Source organism: Heterodontus francisci, chromosome 15, assembly GCF_036365525.1.
Source record: "Heterodontus francisci isolate sHetFra1 chromosome 15, sHetFra1.hap1, whole genome shotgun sequence".
Taxonomy (NCBI): Eukaryota; Metazoa; Chordata; class Chondrichthyes; order Heterodontiformes; family Heterodontidae; genus Heterodontus; species Heterodontus francisci.
Window position 1 is genome coordinate 59509998 of NC_090385.1, and position 19980 is coordinate 59529977.

The window sequence follows — 19980 nt, forward strand, 5'->3', positions numbered from 1 at the left end:
TTAAAATTGAGGTTGGTGTTTCAGTTGTTTTTCTTTCTCTTTGATCTTGCATTACATCTTACAGGATATGCACTGGATATGTACCTCATTATGTACCACCTTGTAAAGATCTGTTTGCCACAGCACAAAAAAGGAGATTTTAGCTACTGAAAGGATACAGAAAAGAGCAAGCAGAATGATTGGGGGTAATTTTGTAAAATTCATTTATGGGATGTGGCATTGCTGGCAAGGCCAGCATTTATCACCCATTCCTCATTGCCCTCGAAATAGAGAGATTGGATTAGAAGCAATTATGTCAATTGAGCATGTTCTTACTAGAAAGGAGAAGGTTGAAAGGTGATATGATTGATGTTTTTTAGGGTTCTAAAGGAACTAGATAATGTAGACCATGACAAGCTATTTCACCTTGACCAGAAAGAAGAATCAGAAGATATGGTCTGTACTTGGAATGGGGGGGGGGGGGGGGCGGGGGTGGTAAGTTTTAACTTGCAGGAATGCGTGGGATTGGGAGCAGGTTGGGGAGAGGGCTGGTTAAAAGCACAGAAATTAATACGTCAGGAAGCATCTACCTCCACATTTAACTGCAGCACGTTAGGCTGTGTATGAGGAACCCCCTTGGGAGAGGCGGGTTGTCAATTTGAATAGATTTCCTCAATTACAGCAATATTAACATGGCTTTTGGAACTTAACGGTTGGTCCACGAGCTTCCTGGAACTCACCAGTGAAAGCAAAGCTAGAATTCAGCAGCAATCGAGGGAGCTGAAGACATGACAGGGAAATATGCCAATGAGTACTGAAACCTCACTGCTGCTTTCTCGCCTGATTGTGTGAAAGGCTTTGTTCACAGTACATGTGCTAAGATGTTACTTTCACAACTTTAGAGGTTTGTACATATGGTCCATCAGATCAGCACGGGTGCCGCTTATGATATTTCACTTTGGACCTCAGAGTATAACTCTATGAGGACCAAGATGACCAGGAAGAGCACCAGCAGGAACTGCCTGCTCCTCACAGACCTGCCGCTCCAAAAGAGAGAAGGGAATCAGCAGAGAGGTGCAGCTCGATGGAGGTCATAACTGCAAAAGGCAGAGAGAAGCTTCCTCGACATTTTGGAACATCAGTGTTTCAGAAAGTTCAGGTTCTCATGTCAGATGGTGGCAAACATTTCAAGCCTACAAGAACATGTCCTGCTGACAACTGGACCTGATTTACCAGTGGTTGTCTCCAAAGCCCTCAGCTTCTTTGCCTCTGGCTCATTTCAGGGCTCTGCCAGAGACATTTGCATGATCTTGCAGTCGGTGGTCCACAAATGAATAAGGATTACACGGCTGATGATTTGTTTGCCAGGGCAGTAACTTATGTCAACTTTGCCATCGATGATGCCAATCAGAGTGAGCAAGCACTCAGGTCTGTGGTTCCAGCTGGCTTCCCACAGGTGCATGGTGTCGTTGACTGCAGGCATGTGGCAATTTATGGCACCCACAGGTCACCCAGGAGTATTCATCAACCCCAAGGGCTTCCATTCCATTGAAGTGCAGCTGGTGTGCAAACACAAAAAGAAGTTTATGCAGGTGTGCATAAGATTTCTAGGCAGCTGCCATGATGCTTTCGTCCGCTGGTAGCCCAACCTCCCTAATTTCTAATCCCTTGAAGCAGACTTAACAGCTGGCTGCTTGGAGACGAGGGATAACCACTCAAAACTAGGCTGATGACCTCAACCAACGAGACCCAAGAGCAATACAATGAAAACCATATGACAACCAGATGTGTCATTGAGCAAACCACCGGCAGGCTGAAGATGCACTTCAGGTCCCTGGGCAGATCTGGAGGCGTCCTTCAATTTGCGCCCGCTAGGGTCACCAGAATGATCATGGTGTGCTGCACCTTGCACAGCAATGAGGTTTGCACCTGCAGAAGGAGCCTCTTCAGATGATTCGAGCAGGAGGAGGAAGTAGTGGAGGAAAAGGTGGAAGTTATGCGATCAAGGCAGCAGCAGTGCACGTTGCTGTCTGGGATGCCCTCATTATTGCACAGTTCACTCAGGTTTCATCAGTCCAACCACTTTGCAGGTACATGCAAAAGCCAATTCACAACCCCCACCAACCCACCCATTCCCCCAACACAAAGCACTTCTGCAAAATCAAAGCATCCCTTCCACAGCCTCCCACTGCTTGGCATCAATTTTTGTCTTACCATTCATCACAAGTGAAAAGCCCACTTGCTAAGAGCAACCAAAAATGGGGAACACTGGGAAAGTCATGGAAAGAAATAATATTTATTTGGCTCAAAAATCAGCCATCTTAATTTCTCTGCCCCCTCCCTCACTCTAATCTCTCCCTCTCTGAACTTGCTGCACTTTTCAGGTCTAACCCTAACATTGTGATCAAATCTGCTGACAAGGATGATGCTGTTGTTGTCAGGCGCATCGACCTCTATCTTGAAGAGGCTGAGCACCAACTCTCAGACACTTCTTCCTACCTCCCCCGGACCATGACGCCACCACCAAGCCACTGTCTCCAAGAATGTCACTAACCTCATCTCCTCTGGAGATCGTCCCTCCATAGCTTCCCATCTCAGCCTCACAATCCCGAACAGCCCACTTCTATCTTCTTCCCAAAATCCACAAAACAGGACTATCCCGGTAGACCCATCGTTTCAGCCTGTTCCTGCTGCACTGAACTTATTTCCTCCCATCTTGATTCTACTTTTTCCCCTTGTCCAGTCTCTTCCCACCTACATCTGTGACTCTTCTGATGCGCTATGTCATTTCAACAGTTTCCAGTTTCCTGGCCCTAACCACCTCCTCTTTTCTATGGATGTCCAATCTCTCTACAATTCCATCCCGCACCAGGATGGTCTGAAGGCTCTCCACTTCTTCCTTGAACAAAGGAACAACCAGTCCCTATCCACCACCACCCTCCTCCGCCTGGTTGAACTTGTTCTCACAATGAACAACTTCTCCTTCAACTCCACTCACTTCCTCCAAATAAAAGGTGTTGCGATGGGTACCCATATGGGACCTAGTTAAAAAAACAGAACATGCTGGAAATACTGAAAGGTCACAGACCTGAAACGTTAACTCTATTTCTCTCTCCAAAGATGCTGCCTGACCTACTGAGTATTTCCAGCACTTTGTTTTTTTTTAAATCAGATTTCCAGCAGCTGCAGTACTTTGCTTTTATTTGGGCCCTAGTTATGCCTGTCTTTTTGTGGGGAATGTTGAAAGTTCCTTGTTCCAGTCCTACTCAGGCATCCTTCCCCAACTCCTTTTCTGGTACATTGATGATTGCATCTGTGCCGCTTCCTGCTTTCGCCCTGAACTGGAAAACTTCATCAATTTTGCTTTCAATTTCCACCCTTCTCTCACCTTCACAAGGTCCAGCTCCAAAACTTCCCTTCCTCGACTTCTCGGTCTCCATTTCTGGGGATAGGCTGTCCACTGGTATTTATTATAAGCCCACCGGCTCCCACAGCTACCTTAACTACATTTCCTCACGCCCTGCTTCCTATAAGGATCCATTCCATTCTACCAGTTTCTCCATCTCTGACGCATCTGTACTGATGATGCAACCTTCCACAACAGCACCTCTGATACATCTTCCTTTTCGCTCAACCAAAGATTCCCCCGCACTGTGGTTGACAGGGCCCTTGACCGTGTCCGACCTATTTCCCGCACTTCTGCCCTCACCCCTTCCCCTCCCTCCCAGAACTGCAACAGAGTTCCTCTTGTCCTCACTTTCCACCCCATCTGCCTCCACATCCAAAGGATCATCCTTCGCCATTTCCGCCAGCTCCAGCTTGATGCCACCACCAAATACATCTTCCCCCTCCCCTGTCAGCATTCCAAAGGGACTGTTCCCTCCGTGACACTCTGGTCCACTCCTCCATCATCCCTGACACCTCGTCCCTTTCCCACGGCATTTTCCCATGCAACTGTAGGGGGTGTAATCAGTGCCCTTTTACCTCCTCTCTCCTCACCATGCAAGGCCCCAAACACTCCTTCCAGGTGAAGCAGCGATTTATTTTTACTTCTTTCAATTTAGTATATTGTATTCGCTGCTCACAGTGCGGTCTCCTCTACACTGGGAATACCAAATGCCGATTGGATGACCGCTTTGCAGAACACCTCCGTTCGGTCTGCAAGCATGATCCCGAGCTTCCGGTTGCTTGCCATTTTAATTCGCCACCTTGTTCCCATGCCCACATTTCTGTCCTTGGCCTGCTGCAGTGTTCCAGTGATCATCAACGCAAGCTTGAGGAACAGCACCTCATATTCCAAATAGGCATGCTACAGCCTTCTGGACTCAATATTGAGTTCAATAATTTCAGACCGTAAGCCCCATTATTTTTTGTTCATTTATTATTTTTATATTTTTTAATATATAGACATGTTTTCTTCTTTTTAATTATTTAGTTTTTTTTAAAACCATGTGCTAGTCTTAAACTTAGTTTTCATATTTTTGCTTTCATACAGATCTGTTCGTTATTCTGCCATTAGCACTCTCTCTGGACTCATGCTTTGTCTTTCGCTCCAGCTAGTTAGCACTCCATTTGCATTCTGTTCCATTTGCATTTGTCATTTAACCTCTCCCACCTCTGTCCCATTACAGTCCTTTCTTCTTGTTGTACTTTCCCCCTCCCCCCTTTCACTTGCTCAAAGACTGTTACATTTTTTACTTTTACCAGTTCTGATGAAGGGTCACAGACCTGAAACATTAACTCTGTTTCTCTATACACAGATGCTACCAGACCTGCTGAGTATTTCCGGCACTTTCTGTTCTCATCACAAACCTTTACTCTTCCTCCTCCTAGCAGCTCTACTTGTTGCAACCCCTGTGGCTTCAGCAGAGGTAGAAGCAGGCTGCTCAGATCCTTGCCCTGATAGTTGAGGTGTCCTTGGTTGACGTCCTTTTGGGTTTTGGAGCCCATGAGGGCCCACCAAAGATTACTCCATCTGCACCTGTGCAGGGGCATACTCAGCCATTTGTACATGAGGTATCATGTGGGTTATTGACTGAGGGCGGGAGAGCAGTGGGTGAGAAGTGGAAGCGCTTTTAGTTGTCTCCCCACTTCCATATCCCCTTTCATGGCCCACCCTCACTTTGTTGTTAGCAATCAGCTGGAGAGCAATTTGCTGCAGATCAATGGGACAATGAGCGGCCAAGAGTAGGGTATCATCTGCAGCTCTATGCAGGTGATCACTCTTACCATGGATGAAGACATCATCGCAAAGGCATGCAACATCATGCCGTTCATGTTTGAAACAGACTTCTCTAATTTCTGCAAGTGCTCAGAGTGCAGCTGTGACACTGGATAGTACATTACATATTCTTTGCTGCTGCTCCAAAGTATGTTCTTCATTGACAGCCCCTGAGGTTCGGCATCTGCATGCAGCTGAGCAGAGCTTGAATTGTCTTGCACCCTCAAACCTGGACTCTCCACTGCCATCCCCGTTTTCTCCATCTGCTCTTTCTCACTTGTGATGAGCAACTCCTGAGGTGAAAACCTAACTATCTTCCTTACTGATCCCACTGAAGTGTGAGTATATGACCTGGTGCATGATCTTCCTGATCAGTACACCCTCAGTGAGTGAGCTCCTCCCAGCAGATGGTGCCATCCTCCTGCATGATGTTTGATGGCCCATGGAAGATTAAAGCCATGAATTAGAATTGACAAGCTAAGAATGTTTTAAGTGATCATTATGCACATGATCATATTTCACTTGCTGCTGACATCAAATCAACTTAAGTGAATGTTGTATGCCATGTGGCTGTCTGATATTTACTTCTGTCACCAGGTAGTTGGGAAGCCTCCATCTCTGCATCTCCAACAGCGAAGGACACAGAGGCTCTGCTGATGTCCAGTGTCTCCTCCTTTGCAAGTCAGTGGTGAGATGACTGGAGGGCCACCTCTGGTTCTCTGCCTCTCCCTGATGTTTTGTGCTCTTTTCTTTGACAAGTACAAGAATAAGAGACCTATGAGCGAGAGTAGTGGTATGTGTTGAATGGGGATAGGAAGCATTTGTTAAGGGCGACTATGAGGGCAGAGGTGTAACTTTATATTAAAATGAGAGTGATTATCAACGATGGATGGACAGGTGGAGATGCGAGGAAGTGCAGAGACAGAGAGGGATGGGTGCACTTGCAAGATAAATTGGTATGAGGAAGGATGTGCTGGAATAGGCTTGAGAAAACAAAATGAGAGGGTTGGTGATACATACAGTTGAATGTACCACTATACTCACTTTTCCTAGCCTGTTTAGGTCATTAAACCAGTTTTGGCATTCAATCCAAGAGCGTGGCACCACATTCATGCTAAAGATTTCCTCTGCTACCTCCAGCCACACTTTCTTGGTTTCACTAGCAGCCTTCTTCCTCTCACCTGCAGGGAATACGATCTTGCTGCAGGCCCTTACAGCCCCAGCATCACATCCAAGGAGGTGTTACTAAAAGGAGGCGCAGCCTTTGAACGTGGTCACTCCATTCCGTTGTTTCTTTGTGTTCTACTCCCAACTCCAGAATCCATCGAATTTCATGATGTCCATTTAAATAGTGGAGTTGAAACTGACTCATGCTCCAACTAAATGACCATGAAACTCAGAAATAATATAGTAATGCAGTGGCTGCATTTAAAATGCCACTGACAGACACGCTGCACTTATTTCCAGGTTTCCTGTGTGCTACAGAATCTGACCTAATGCCTCTCCTCCAACTTCAAATCCCAACACATTAAGAACTTAAAATCCAGCCCAACATTTCAGTAAGTGAAATATTTTTGTTAGGCAAGAGTATTAAGGGTTAAGGAACTAAGGCAGGGAGATGGAGTTAAGATACAGATCAGCCATCACCGAATTCAACAGTCGAGGGAGTGACTGGGCTAATCTTGTTTCAACGAGCAAGTGGCCAATCTATGGACCATGCTTCTCAGGCAGATGGTGGGAGCAGTTAGTATTCATTCATTCAAATGCAAATTAAATAGATTTCTTGCAGAAAATAACATTTGGGATACAGTATGTGAGTAATTTGAGACATGACATGTGATAGGTGTAGCATACATGGGAGGAAAAAGGTGACTTTGGACCTATGGTTCCTAAAGCTCTGCACGACTGGGGTTCACCTTGTACCATTTCTGTTGTAGACTAATTGATAAAGATTGAGTGCCTTGATTAGTCAACAATTCCCTTATCATTGTTTCAGGCAACTACCAGGATGGTAGATGGCAAACTGGATGGATTTTTTTTTTCATCCAGCACGTACTATGTTCCAACATGCTTAACTACCAAACCTCTTGTTAAAATTGAGTGCATCACTATCAGAAGCAGGGAATTTTCAGATCATATATTCACTAGGTTACTGATTAGAAGTCAAAGCCATTGAGGGTTTAGGAACAAATAAATAGAGCTATTTATATAGCACCTTAGCAAGTCTCCCTGAAAAATCTAAAAGCTGCACATATGATGAATTACTTTGAAATGCATAAGGAAATAGGAAGAAAAATCAGGAGAGGTGTATAATGGGAAGCTGATTCAATACTGCGACAATTTAAAATTATTCCCAATAACCTCTTCTGTGGATCTCTGAGCCACTATCATGTTTGAAAGCAGGTACTTCTTAGAGATATTCTAAAGTTGTTAAATATTTATGAATGATAATGATGCTACTTTAATGACTTGTTGACTTTTTTGTTAAAATGAACATCGTTCAGTTTGACTTAAGCTTGATATGCTTTCATGCAACATAGGCCTGTAAGCCATTTTCTAAATTAGAGCTTATTAGGAAGTAGCTTTTATTGTGATCTTGTTGGGTACAACCTCCTGGGCTCTTGCTCAAACATGACAGAAACCTCAGTCCTTGCCAGGCCAGAATAACCTTCAATTTTTAATGCAGTTGGCCAAAATTAACACTTTGAAAACTAGCAAAGCATTTGATCATTTCATACATCAGTCTATCAGGTGGTTGCTTAAAATCCAAGCATAATTTTGAAAAATAAGATTTTAAGTGCGATAAAAGTGAATTTCTAAATTACCAAGTGTATTTTGGATGGAAAGTAGGTTAATACTCCATGTACGTAATACTTTTCTGAAAAAGACAAATATGGATAGTCTTTAAAAGTTCAAACAGAATCAACAAAGCAGCCATGTGGACTTTTTCACACACAGAATGGTAGCATAATTGTAGATTTACTGGACTAGGAATCCAGGGGCCCAGACTAATGCTTCAGAGACATGAGTTCAAATCCCACCATGGCAGTTGGGGGAATTTAAATTCAATGAATTAATCAATCTGCAATAAAAAGTTAGTTTCAGTAATGATAATCATGAACTACAGGATTGACCTCAAACCCCAGTACTCCTGAATGCTGAACACCACTTGGAAGAAGCACTAAGCATAGCAAGGGCCCAGAATATACTCTGAGTGGGGGACTTCAATGTCCATCACCAAGAGTGACACGGTAGTACCACTACTGAATGAATAGGATAAGTGCTGAAGGACATATCTGACAAACAGGTGGCGAGAGAACCAACAAGAGGGAAAAACCTACCTGACCTTGCTCTCACCAATCGACATGCCACAGATGCACCTGTCCATGACAATATTGGCAGGAGTAATCACTGCAGAGTCCTGTGGAGAAGAAGTCCCATCTTCACAGTGAGGATACCCTCCATTGTGTTGTGTGGCACTATCACTATGGTAAATGGGATAGATTCTGAACAGATCTAACAGCTCAAAACTGGGCATCCATGAGGTGCTGCGGGCCATCAGCAGCAGCAGAAGAAATTCCACCACAATATGTAACCTCAAGGCCCAACACATCCCTCTCTCAACCTTTACCATTAAGCCAGGGGGCCAACCCTAGTTCAATGAGGAATGCAGGAGAGCATGCCAGGAGCAGCATCAGGCTTACGTAAAAATAAGGTGCCAACCTGGTGAAGTTACAGCAGAGGACTACGTGCATGCTAAATGGCAGAAGCAGCATGCGATAGACAGAGCTAAGCGATCTCACACTCAACAGATCAGATCAAAGCTCTGCAGTCCCGTCACATCCAGTCGTGAATTGTGCTGGACAATTAAACAACTAACTGGAAGAGGAGGCTCCACAAACCTCCCCATCCTCACTGATGGGGGTGCCCGGCACGTAAGTGCAAAAGGCAAGACTGAAACATTTAAAACCAGAAGCATCTAGTGGATGATCCATCTGGGCCTCTTCCTAAGGTCCCCAGCATCACAGATGCCAGTCTTCAGCCAATTCGATACACTCCATGTGATATCAAGAAACGGCTGAACTCACTGAGCACTGTAAAGGCTATGGGCCCTGCCAACATCCCAGCTACAGTGCTGAACTTACGATGCAGAACTAGCTGCGTCCTTATCCAAGCTGTTCCAGTACAACTACAAAACAGGCATCTATCTTACAATGTGGAAAATTGCCCAGGCATGCCCTGTCCATAAATAGCAGGACAAATTCCAAATCAGCCAATTACCGCACCATCAGTCTACTTTCAATCATCAGTAAAGTAATGGAAAGTGTCATTGATAGTGCTATTGTGCAGCACTTACTCAGAAGTAAACTGCTCACCGATGCTCAGTTTGGGCTCCGCCCGGGCCATTTGGCTCCAGACCTCACTACAGCCTTGTTCCAAACATGGACAACAGAGCTGAATTCAGAGGTGAGATGAGAGTGACTGCCCTTGACATCAATGCAGCATTTAATTGATTGTTGCATCAAGGCAGCTCACCACCACCTTCCCAAGGGCAATGAGGGATGGGCAACAAATGCTGGCCTTGCCAGCGACACCCACAACCCATGAAAGAATAGGAAAAAAAATCAACAAGCCCCAGCAAAACTGAAGTCAATGGGAATCAGGGGAAAACTCTCCACTGGTTAGAGTCATACCTAGCACAAAGGATGATGGTTATGGTTGTTGGCCAATGATCTCAGCTCCAGGACATCATTGCCAGAGTTCTTCAGGCTAGTGTTCTAGGCCCAACCATCTTCAGTTGCTTCCTCAATGGTCTTCCCTCCATTATAAGGTGAGAAGTGGGGATGTTTGCTGATGCTTGCACAGTGTTCAGTACCATCCACAACTCCTCAGATACTGAAGTAGTCCATACCCACATGCAGCAAGACCTGGACAACGTTCAGACTTGAGTTGATAAGTAGCAAGAAACATTCATGCCACACAAGTAATAGGCAATGACCTTCTCAAACAAGAGAGAATGTAACCATATCCTCTTGACTTTCCACAGTATTACCATCACTGAATTCCCCACCATCAGCATCGTGGGGGTTACCATGGACCAGAAACTTAACTGGACTAGCCATATAAATACTTTGGCTACAAGAGCAGGTCAGAGGCTGGGAATTCTGCAGCGAATAACTCCACCTCCTGATTCGCCAAAGCCTGTCCACCATCTACAAGGCACAAGTCAAGAATGTAATGGAATACTCTGTTATGAACAATGGACTTTGACTTGTAACATGATTATGTTTTTAAAAATGTGATTTTAAAAGTTTAAGATGGAGCCCAGAAGGTCAGATGACCTCATATCCATGCTGCTAAAGGACAAGACAGATAAAGACATTTTGAAAAAAAGGATTGCAGGTATAACGCCTAAACAGCAGTAGGTTTCGCCCTTCCAGACTTTCGGATCAAAAGCAAGGAGTTAGTGATTCTGAAGATGCAAAATATACCAAGCAGCTGTTAACACCTGGAAACAATAGAAGGACCAGGTGGCTCCATGAAACCAGACTTCTGGACTTTGCATATTGGAACAGCTGTTGACTTTTGAATCCAGATTAATTTAACAGATTTTCTGAAGGTAGACAGGCTGTAAGTGAGGAAACCAGTGGTTGTGGCCTCAAGGCAGGCTGTACGAAGGGAAACAACCAGTTGTAGCCTGACAGCTGGCTATAAGGAAGGCAAACAGTGGTTTCAGCCTCAAGGGAGAGAAAGAGTGGACACCTGCTCTCGGAAATCTGATAAAGCAAAAAATTGCGAAGACGTGAACCTGTTTTGAAAGGTGAAGCTTGTGGAGAAGTAGGAGACCAGCAGGATCACCAGGAATCGTCTTACTCATGGACATCCAGGTCAGAAGTGCTCGGAGAAATGAGCAAAGAGGGACTTTGATTTTTGAAAAGGTCTGGGAGATCCAACCAATTGCAACTGGGATGAGTTTGGGTCTTTTAACCGCAAAGAATTTCGCCATCAAAAAGGACTTTGTAACATATAAGTGTAGTGTGAGGTTTTCAAGTATTTTAATAAGTAAAGAAAATATCTTTCTTTGTAATCTGGGGTATCAGCTACTTACAAAGTATTATTTAGTTAATGGGGATTTCTTTTAGTTTAGCTGTTATAGTAAAAGTCCTGAAATGTGAAATCTCGTTGTATAATTCTTTAAATTGGTCTGGGGTTTCATATCTTGTATTTTAATGTTAACAGTCTCAATGAGGTTGTAACACTCTCCACTTCCCTGGGTGAGTGCAGCTCTAACAATGCTCAGGAAGCTTGACACCATTTGGACAAAGCATCCCACTTGAGCGGCACCCCATCCACCACCTTAAACATTCATTCCCTCCACTGCCAGCAGGCAGGCAGAGTAGAAGAACTAGGCAGGTAGTGCAGGAGTCCCCTGGGTCCATCTCCATTTTCTTTTTTTAAAAACAGATTTTCCACTTTGGATACTGTTGGGGAAGATAGCTTCTCAGGGGAATTCAGCAAGAGTCAAGTCTGTGGCACCACGGGTGGCTCAGCCACACAGGAGAGGAGGAAAAGGAGTAAGAGAGCTATAGTGATAGGGGATTCTATCGTAAGGGGGTCAGATAGGCATTTCTGTGGCCGCAAACGAGACTCCAGGATGGTATGTTGCCTCCCTGGTGCTAGGGTTAAGGATGTCACGGAGCTGCTGCAGGACATTCTGAAGGGGGAGGGGGAGCCGTCAGAGGTCGTGATACACATTGGTACCAACGACATTGGTAGAAAGAGGATGAGGTCCTGCAACAAGAATTTAGGGAGCTAGGTAGCAGATTAAAAAGCAGGACCTCAAAGGTTGTAATCTCTGGATTATTTTAATGCAAGGAGTCTTACTGGTAAGGCAGATGAATTGAGGGCATTGACTAGCACATGGGATTATGATATTACTGCTATCACAGAGACATGGTTGAGGGAGGGACAGGACTGGCAACTCAATATTCCAGGGTATAGAATCTTCAGGCGTGACAGGGGAGGAGATAAAAGAGGAGGTGGTATTGCATTGTTGATCAAGGAGTCAATTACTGCAGTAAGGAGGGATGATATCTTAGAAGGTTCCTCAAATGAGGCCATATGGGTAGAACTTAAGAACAAAAGGGGGGCAATCACTTGGCTGGGCGTGTACTCCAGGCCTCCAAACAGTCAGGGAGAGATAGAGGAACAGATATGTAAGCAAATGTCAGAGAGGTGTAAAAATAATAGGGTAATAATAGTCGGGGATTTCAACTTTCCTAATATCAACTGGGATAGTCTCAGTGCAAAAGGCTTAAAGGGGCAGAATTCTTAAAATGCATACACAAGAGCTTTTTGAGCCAGTACGTAGAAAGTCCTACAAGAGAAGGGGCAGTACTGGACCTAATCCTAGGGAATGAAGCCAGACAAGTGGTAGAAGTGTCAGTGGGGGAGCATTTCGGGGATAGTGACCATAACTGTAAGATTTAAGGTAGTCATGGAAAAGGACAAAGACGGACCGGAAATAAAGATACTGAATTGGGGGAAGGCCGATTTCAGTATGATAAAACAGGATCTGGTCAAAGTGGACTGGGAGCAGCTATTTGTAGGAAAGTCTCCATCAAACCAGTGGGAGTCATCCAAAGAGGAACTAGTGAGAGTTCAGAGCCAACACATATCCGTTAAGGTGAAGGGTAGGACCAACAGGTCCAGGGAACCCTGGATGTCAAGGGATAGAGAGGATTGCATCAGGAAAAAGAAAGGAGGCTTATGGCAGATTCAGAGCGCTGAAAACAGCAGAGGCCCGAGAGGAGTATAGAAAGTGTAGGGAGGTACTTAAAAAAGTAATTAGGAGAGCGAAGAGGGGACATGAAAAAGCACTGGCGGGCAAGATAAAGGAAAATCCTAAGGCATATTAAGAGCAAGAGGATAAGCAGGAAAACAGTAGGGCCCATTAGGGACCAAAGTGGCAATCTGTGTGGGGCCGGAGGATATAGGTGAGGTTTTAAATGATGACTTTTCATCTGTGTTGACTATGGGGAAGGACGATATAGGTGTAGAGATCAGGGAGGGGGATTGTGATATACTTGAACATATTAATACTGATAGGGAGGAAGTATTAGCTGTTTTAGCGGTCTTAAAAGTGGATAAATCCCAAGGCCCAGATGAGATGTATCCCAGGCTGTTATGTGAGGCAAGGGAGGAGATAGCAGGGGCTCTGACACAAATTTTCAAATCCTCTCTGGCCACTGGAGAGGTACCAGAGGACTGGAGGACAGCGAATGTGGTACCATTATTTCAGAAGGGTAGCAAGGATAAACCAGGTAATTACAGGCCGGTGACATCAGTGGTTGGGAAACTATTGGAAAAAATTCTGATGGACAGGAATAATCTCCACTTGGAGAGGCAGGAAACAATCAGGGATAGTCAGCACGGCTTTGTCAGGGGGAGATCGTGTCTAACTAACTTGATTGAATTTTTCGAGGAGGTGACTAGATGTGTAGATGAAGGTAAAGCAGTTGATGTAGTCTGCATGGACTTCAGTAAGGCTTTTGATAAGGTCCCACATGGGAGATTGGTGAAGAAGGTAAGAGCCCATGGGATACAGGGCAATTTGGCAAATTGGATCCAAAATTGGCTTAGTGGCAGGAGGCAAAGGGTGATGGTCAAGGGTTGTTTCTGTGAGTTGAAGCCTGTGACCAGTGGTGTACCACAGGTATCGGTGCTGGGACCCTTGCTGTTTGTAGCATACATTAGTGATTTAGACGTGAATATAGGAGGCATGATCAGCAAGTTCGCGGATGACATGAAAATTGGTGGTGTCGTAAATAGTGAGGAGGCAAGCCTTAGATTACAGGATGATATAGATGGGCTGGTAAGATGGGTGGTGCTGTGGCAAATGGAATTTAATCTTGAGAAGTGTGAGGAGGTGCATTTTGGGAGGACTAACAAGGCAAGGGAATATACAATGGATGGTAGGACCTTAGGAAGTACAGAAGGTCAGAGGGACCTTGGTGTACTCTGTCCATAGATCACTGAAGGCAGCAGCACAGGTAGATAAGGTGGTTAGGAAGGCATATGGGATACTTGCCTTTATTAGCCGAGGCATAGAATATAAAAGCAGGGAGGTTATGATGGAGCAGTATAAAACGCTAGTTAGGCCACAGCTAGAGTACTGTGTACAGTTCTGGGCACCACATTAAAGGAAGGATGTGATTGCACTGGAGAGGGTGCAGAGGAGATTCACCAGGATGTTGCCTGGGCTGGAGCATTTCAGTTATGAAGAGAGACTGAAAAGGCTAGGGTTGTTTTCCTTGGAGCAGAGAAGGCTGAGGGGGGACATGATTGAGGTATACAAGATTATGAGGGGCATTGATAAATTAGATAGGAAGAAACTTTTTCCCTTAGCAGAGGGATCAATAACCAGGGGGCATAGATTTAAGGTAAGGGGTAGGAGATTTAGAGGGGATTTGAGGAAAAATGTTTTCACCCAGAGGGGTGGTTGGAATCTGGAACGCACTGCCTGAAGAGGTGGTAGAGGCAGGAACATCACAACATTTAAGAAGTATTTAGATAGAACATAGAACATAGAACATACAGCACAGAACAGGCCCTTCGGCCCACAATGTTGTGCCGATCCTTTGTCCTCTGTCAAGGACAATTTAATCTATACCCCATCATTCTCCTTTATCCATATACCTATCCAAAAGCCTTTTGAAAGTCCCTAAAGATGAGCACTTGAAACGCCATAGCATACAAGGCTACTGGCCAAGTGCTGGAAAACGGGATTAGAATAGGTAGGTGCTTGATGGCCAGCACAGACACGATGGGCTGAAGGGCCTGTTTCTGTGCTGTATGACTCCATGACAGTGACAGCCGTCTGTACCACCCAGAAGATGCACTGCAGGAATTTGTTAAGGCTTTTTCAACAGCACCTTCCAACCCTGCAAACTCAACCATCTGGAAGAACAAGGGCAGCAGATGCATGGGAAAACTACCACCTGCAAGTTCCCCTCCAAGCCACACACCATCCTGATTTGGAACCATATTGCTGTTCCTTCATTGTCGCTGAGTCAAAATCCTGGAACTCTAGGGTGCACCTACACCACATGGACTGCAGCGGTTCACCGCTACCTTCTCAAGGGCAATTAAAGGTGGGTAAATAAATGCTGGCCTTGCTAGCAATGCTCACATCCCATGAACGAATAAAAAAAATTGTCAAGAACATTTTATTCTTCACAGCCAACCACAACATGTACTCATTGTCTGTTGTTTCAATTAATTTATAAACTATCTCACTTTATTTATTTATTTAGAGATACAGCACTGAAACAGGCCCTTCTGCCCACCGAGTCTGTGCCGACCATTAACCACCCATTTATACTAATCCTACACTAATCCCATATTCCTACCACATCCGTCCCTATATTTCCCTCCCACCTACCTATACTAGGGGCAATTTATAATGTCCAATTTACCTATCAACCTGCAAGTCTTTTGGCTGTGGGAGGAAACCGGAGCACCCAGAGGAAACCCACGCAGACACAGGGAGAACTTGCAAACTCCACACAGGCAGTACCCAGAATTGAACCCGGGTCGCTGGAGCTGCGAGGCTGCGGTGCTAACCACGCGCCGCCCAATTTCCGCCGCAATACTGTTGACTTCTAAGTTAAATGAGTTGAATAGAATACAAGGTAATATAATTATGCATGGATTTTGGAAGGAACAGCCTTGATGGGCCAAAATTTCTTTCCTCGTTCCATGCTTCATTCATGTGTCTGCAGAGACTCACTGACAGGATTGCGGCTGCCTGCAACAAATTTGGCCTAACCATCAGCCTCAAGAAAACGAACATCATTGGACAGGACGTCAGAAATGCTCCATCCATCAATACTGGCGACCGTACTCTGGAAGTGGTTCAAGAGTTCACCTACCTAGGCTCAACTATCACCAGTAACCTGTCTCTCGATGCAGAAATTAACAAGCACATGGAAGGGCGTCCGCTGCTATGTCCAGACTGGACAAGAGAGTGTGGGAAAATGGCGCACTGACACGGAACAAAAGTCCGAGTGCATAAAGCCTGTGTCCTCAGTACCTTGCTCTACGGCAGCGAGGCCTGGACAACGTATATCAGCCAAGAGTGACGTCTCAATTCATTCCACCTTCGCTGCCTCCAGAGAATCCTTGGCATCAGATGGCAGGACCATATCTCCAATGCAGAAGTCCTCGAGGCGGCCAACATCCCCAGCATATGCACCCTACTGAGCCAGCGGCGCTTGAGATGGCTTGGCCATGTGAGCCGCATGGAAGATGGCAGGATCCCCAAGGACACATTGTACAGCGTGCTCGTCACTGGTATCAGACCCACCAGCCGTCCATGTCTCCGCTTTAAAGATGTCTGCAAAGGCGACATGAAGTCCTGTGACATTGATCACAAGTCGTGGGAGTCAGTTGCCAGTGATCGCCAGAGCTGGCGGACAGCCATAAAGGCGTGGTTAAAGTGTGGCCAGTCGAAGAGACTTAGCTGTTGGCAGGAAAAAAGACAGAAGCGCAAGGGGAGAGCCAACTGTGTAACAGCCCCGACAACCAATTTTATCTGCAGTGCCTGTGGAAGAGTCTGTCACTCTAGAATTGGCCTTTATAGCCACTCCAGGCGCTGCTTCACAAACCACTGACCACCTCCAGGCGCTAACCCATTGTCTCTCGAGACAAGGAGGCCAAAGATAAGAATATAACTTAGAAGACAAGAACTCACAGTTCTAATTCTCATTAATTGCATTTCACAGGTAATGCATTCAATTTGCCATTATGTTCGAAAGAATTTGATCATCTTTATCTACATTTATCCTTATAACCTTCAGTTCTATTTCTGAATAGGTATTTATCTACATTATTTTAAATGTCCTAACATATTATTAACTGCATGTGCTGTGAGTCTATTCCATATATCTGCTGGGAGAAAGATGTTATCTTCTTGTCATCTCGAAAGCTGCTTTAGGGTTCTTAATTCTAAAACATATTTTCCCCCACTCTATAATCACTGTTTAAGTTAGTACTTTGCTTTTATCCACATTATTCTTTTCATTTTAATGATCTGAATCATTCCACTTTATGATTCTTCTACCCAATGAAAACAAATTCAATTCTGTCAGTCTCTGTTAATTTAAAATATTAAATCATGGAATTATGCAAACTGCTTTCTCTAAACCTTCCTCAACGTATCAACATCTTTTTGAAGGTAGCAACAGCATGCAGTTATTCTAAATGGTACCAAACTGACACTGCAAACTTGTTTGCATTTCAAATTAAATTAGATTAACTTTACAAAAGAAAATATATTATGCTAACTAAATCCATTTCCATGCAATTTTGATGTAAAACAAATTCCTGATGCAGTAAAAGGTTTTCAAGTCACAACTTAATCCTCACTTACTGAGTCTTAGTATAGAGAGCTCTGTTTTGTAGAAGTGTTATTCTATAAGAATCTAACAATGTAGAATTGAGGAGAGGCTATTTAGCCTATCCAGCTCACTTTGCATTTCGGTCAATTTAGAAGAATTATCAGTCCATTTTCATATCCTTTCTGTTTAAAGTAAACCCCTCTTTTCACCTAACTTATTAAATACAACAGGACTGCAGCGTAATACTTTTTGAATACAATTCAACCATGATCACTTAGTGGACAGTTATGCAGATAATGGGATATGTTCACCTTCAAGGACACCAATTCACTATACCAAAATGTCTTCTCACAGGTGAAATAATTCTTTCCAATATATCAGGAGAGACTAATTTATTTGGCAGATTGCTTTGCTTCCCTTTTCCATTACAGTTCAACAATGCAAGCAAGTCTTAAACTGTTAGAGAGAGGGACTGCCTTCAAAGACTGAAGTGTCAGGATCAGCATATTTCCAAATAACTTTGAAACAACAACCTATTCTAACATAAAAGCAAAATACTGCGGATGCTGGAAATCTGAAACAAAAACAAGAAATGCTGGATTCACTCAGCAGGTCTGGCAGCATCTGTGGAAAGAGAAGCAGAGTTAACGTTTCGGGTCAGTGACCCTTCTTCGGAACCTATTCTAACAGTTGGATTTAACATACTTACATGGAACTAAATATCCACTATTCAACGTGAAATTTTAATTATAAAAACAGCATCTGAAGGATGACAATGTGTTCTCTAACCAATCATACTCTATGACTGAGCATGCAATGGGTAGTAGCTGTGAAATCACATGCATGCAATATTTACTGAAAGCATGGTTGCTGATTACAATGGATTAACAAGATGTGAAAATATGCCATGAGTGGAAAAAAATGTTATGGAAATGAAAACAATGTAAAAAGCAGCAATTCCTACTATTAACTTTGTTCTACTTGCTTCATCATGCTCTCCAATTCTTCTACGCTGCTTCTCTAGTGATTGAAGGCTCTTTCCAGCTCTTAATATTATTCACAGCAAAATCTGTATTAAATCTACGGTAAACCTCTTTTAAAAAAAAAAAATAGCCTACAGTGTACCTGTAATCTTTAATGGTAAGACACACCACCAAACAAAGGGCCTACTTTGTTTATTAAGGATAACAGTTGTCAAAGTTTGAGTTTTTTAGAAAACACAAACAATATTATTTCAAATAGAACCAGGTCTTACCTGGCCCAATATAGCTGATATCAGAGAACTTTTTCCACTTCCTACACTGCCGCAGATTCCCACCAGTTTACCCTAGAAAATAAAACAAGGGTTACAATCTATTAACTGGGGACATAATCAAGATTTTTAAAATGCTACGAGGAAAGTATAAAGTTGATGCAAGAGGACTGGCTGGATGGCTGCTTGAAGATATCCACTGCAGCCATGGCTGGTGTAGACCATCAGCATCCTGAAACCAAGAACCAATCTTGGGAGTGTGATAGTGCAGCCACCCAAGAGGTGTTGCCTGCTATATATTATAACACCTTTTCTCTGCAAAGGAATTTTGACATGGAGCAGGGAGAAGAGGAGAGGTAGTGTCAACCAGTGGCAGAAGAAAACGTCAACAAAGAATTGGAAGACCAAGATGCTCAAACTGTCACTCAGAGCTTACTAATAGTTGATATATTTACAGATACACAGCAGGTAACTCCACATGTGCCCAATATGCTGGACAATCCAGTCACATGATTGGTGATATAGGGCTAGAATTTGGTAAACTATTCGCAACCTGCCCACGCCCATGCAGATCAAGGTGGGGACAACGCAATTTTCATTAACGCATTTCATCGACATGATTTCAGGGTTGATAAAATGGGTTATGGTGCTGCACCCAGGCATCTCCTTTGATCTGCATGCTGCCTGCGGCCTCTGCATGCAGCAGGAGAGCTCAGCAGCATCGTTTGCCAATCATGTGATCCAGGCGGCCTGCTCCACTTAAAGGCTCACTGCCTATGAAAGGGAGCCTGCACCCTTGCCATCATGCCTGATAGAAAATCAGTTTTGAACCCTGGAGGAATGTCTCAGCAGCCATGGGAGAGGACTCCCTGCAACAATGGCGCAGAATTGGACACTCTAGTCACCAAGAAGGACTCCAGGATAGAAGTGATGATTCCCCGGATGGGAAAGAAGCCCTCCAATATCACCCTGAAGAGGGAATGGGAGCATGCTGCCCAGGAGGGGAATGCCTGCAAGTCTGGTGCCACGGACGTGACAGCAATGCCAGAAGAAATACAATGACATAAGAACATAAAGAAATAGGAGCAGGGGTACACCTCAAGCCTGCTCTACCATTCAATACGATC

The 19980-nt window shown here is 44.2% G+C and overlaps 1 protein-coding gene across 1 annotated transcript in view; it reads right to left on the bottom strand.

Annotated features, from left to right (window-relative positions):
* The window catches only part of LOC137377684 (ATP-binding cassette sub-family C member 5-like), a 269211-nt gene that overhangs the window by 105349 nt on the left and 143882 nt on the right, over positions 1–19980 (bottom strand). Inside the window, exon 12 of the mRNA XM_068047603.1 lies at positions 18857–18928. Within this exon, the coding sequence (XP_067903704.1) occupies positions 18857–18928 (72 nt within the window). The remainder of the gene's footprint in view (positions 1–18856; positions 18929–19980) is intronic.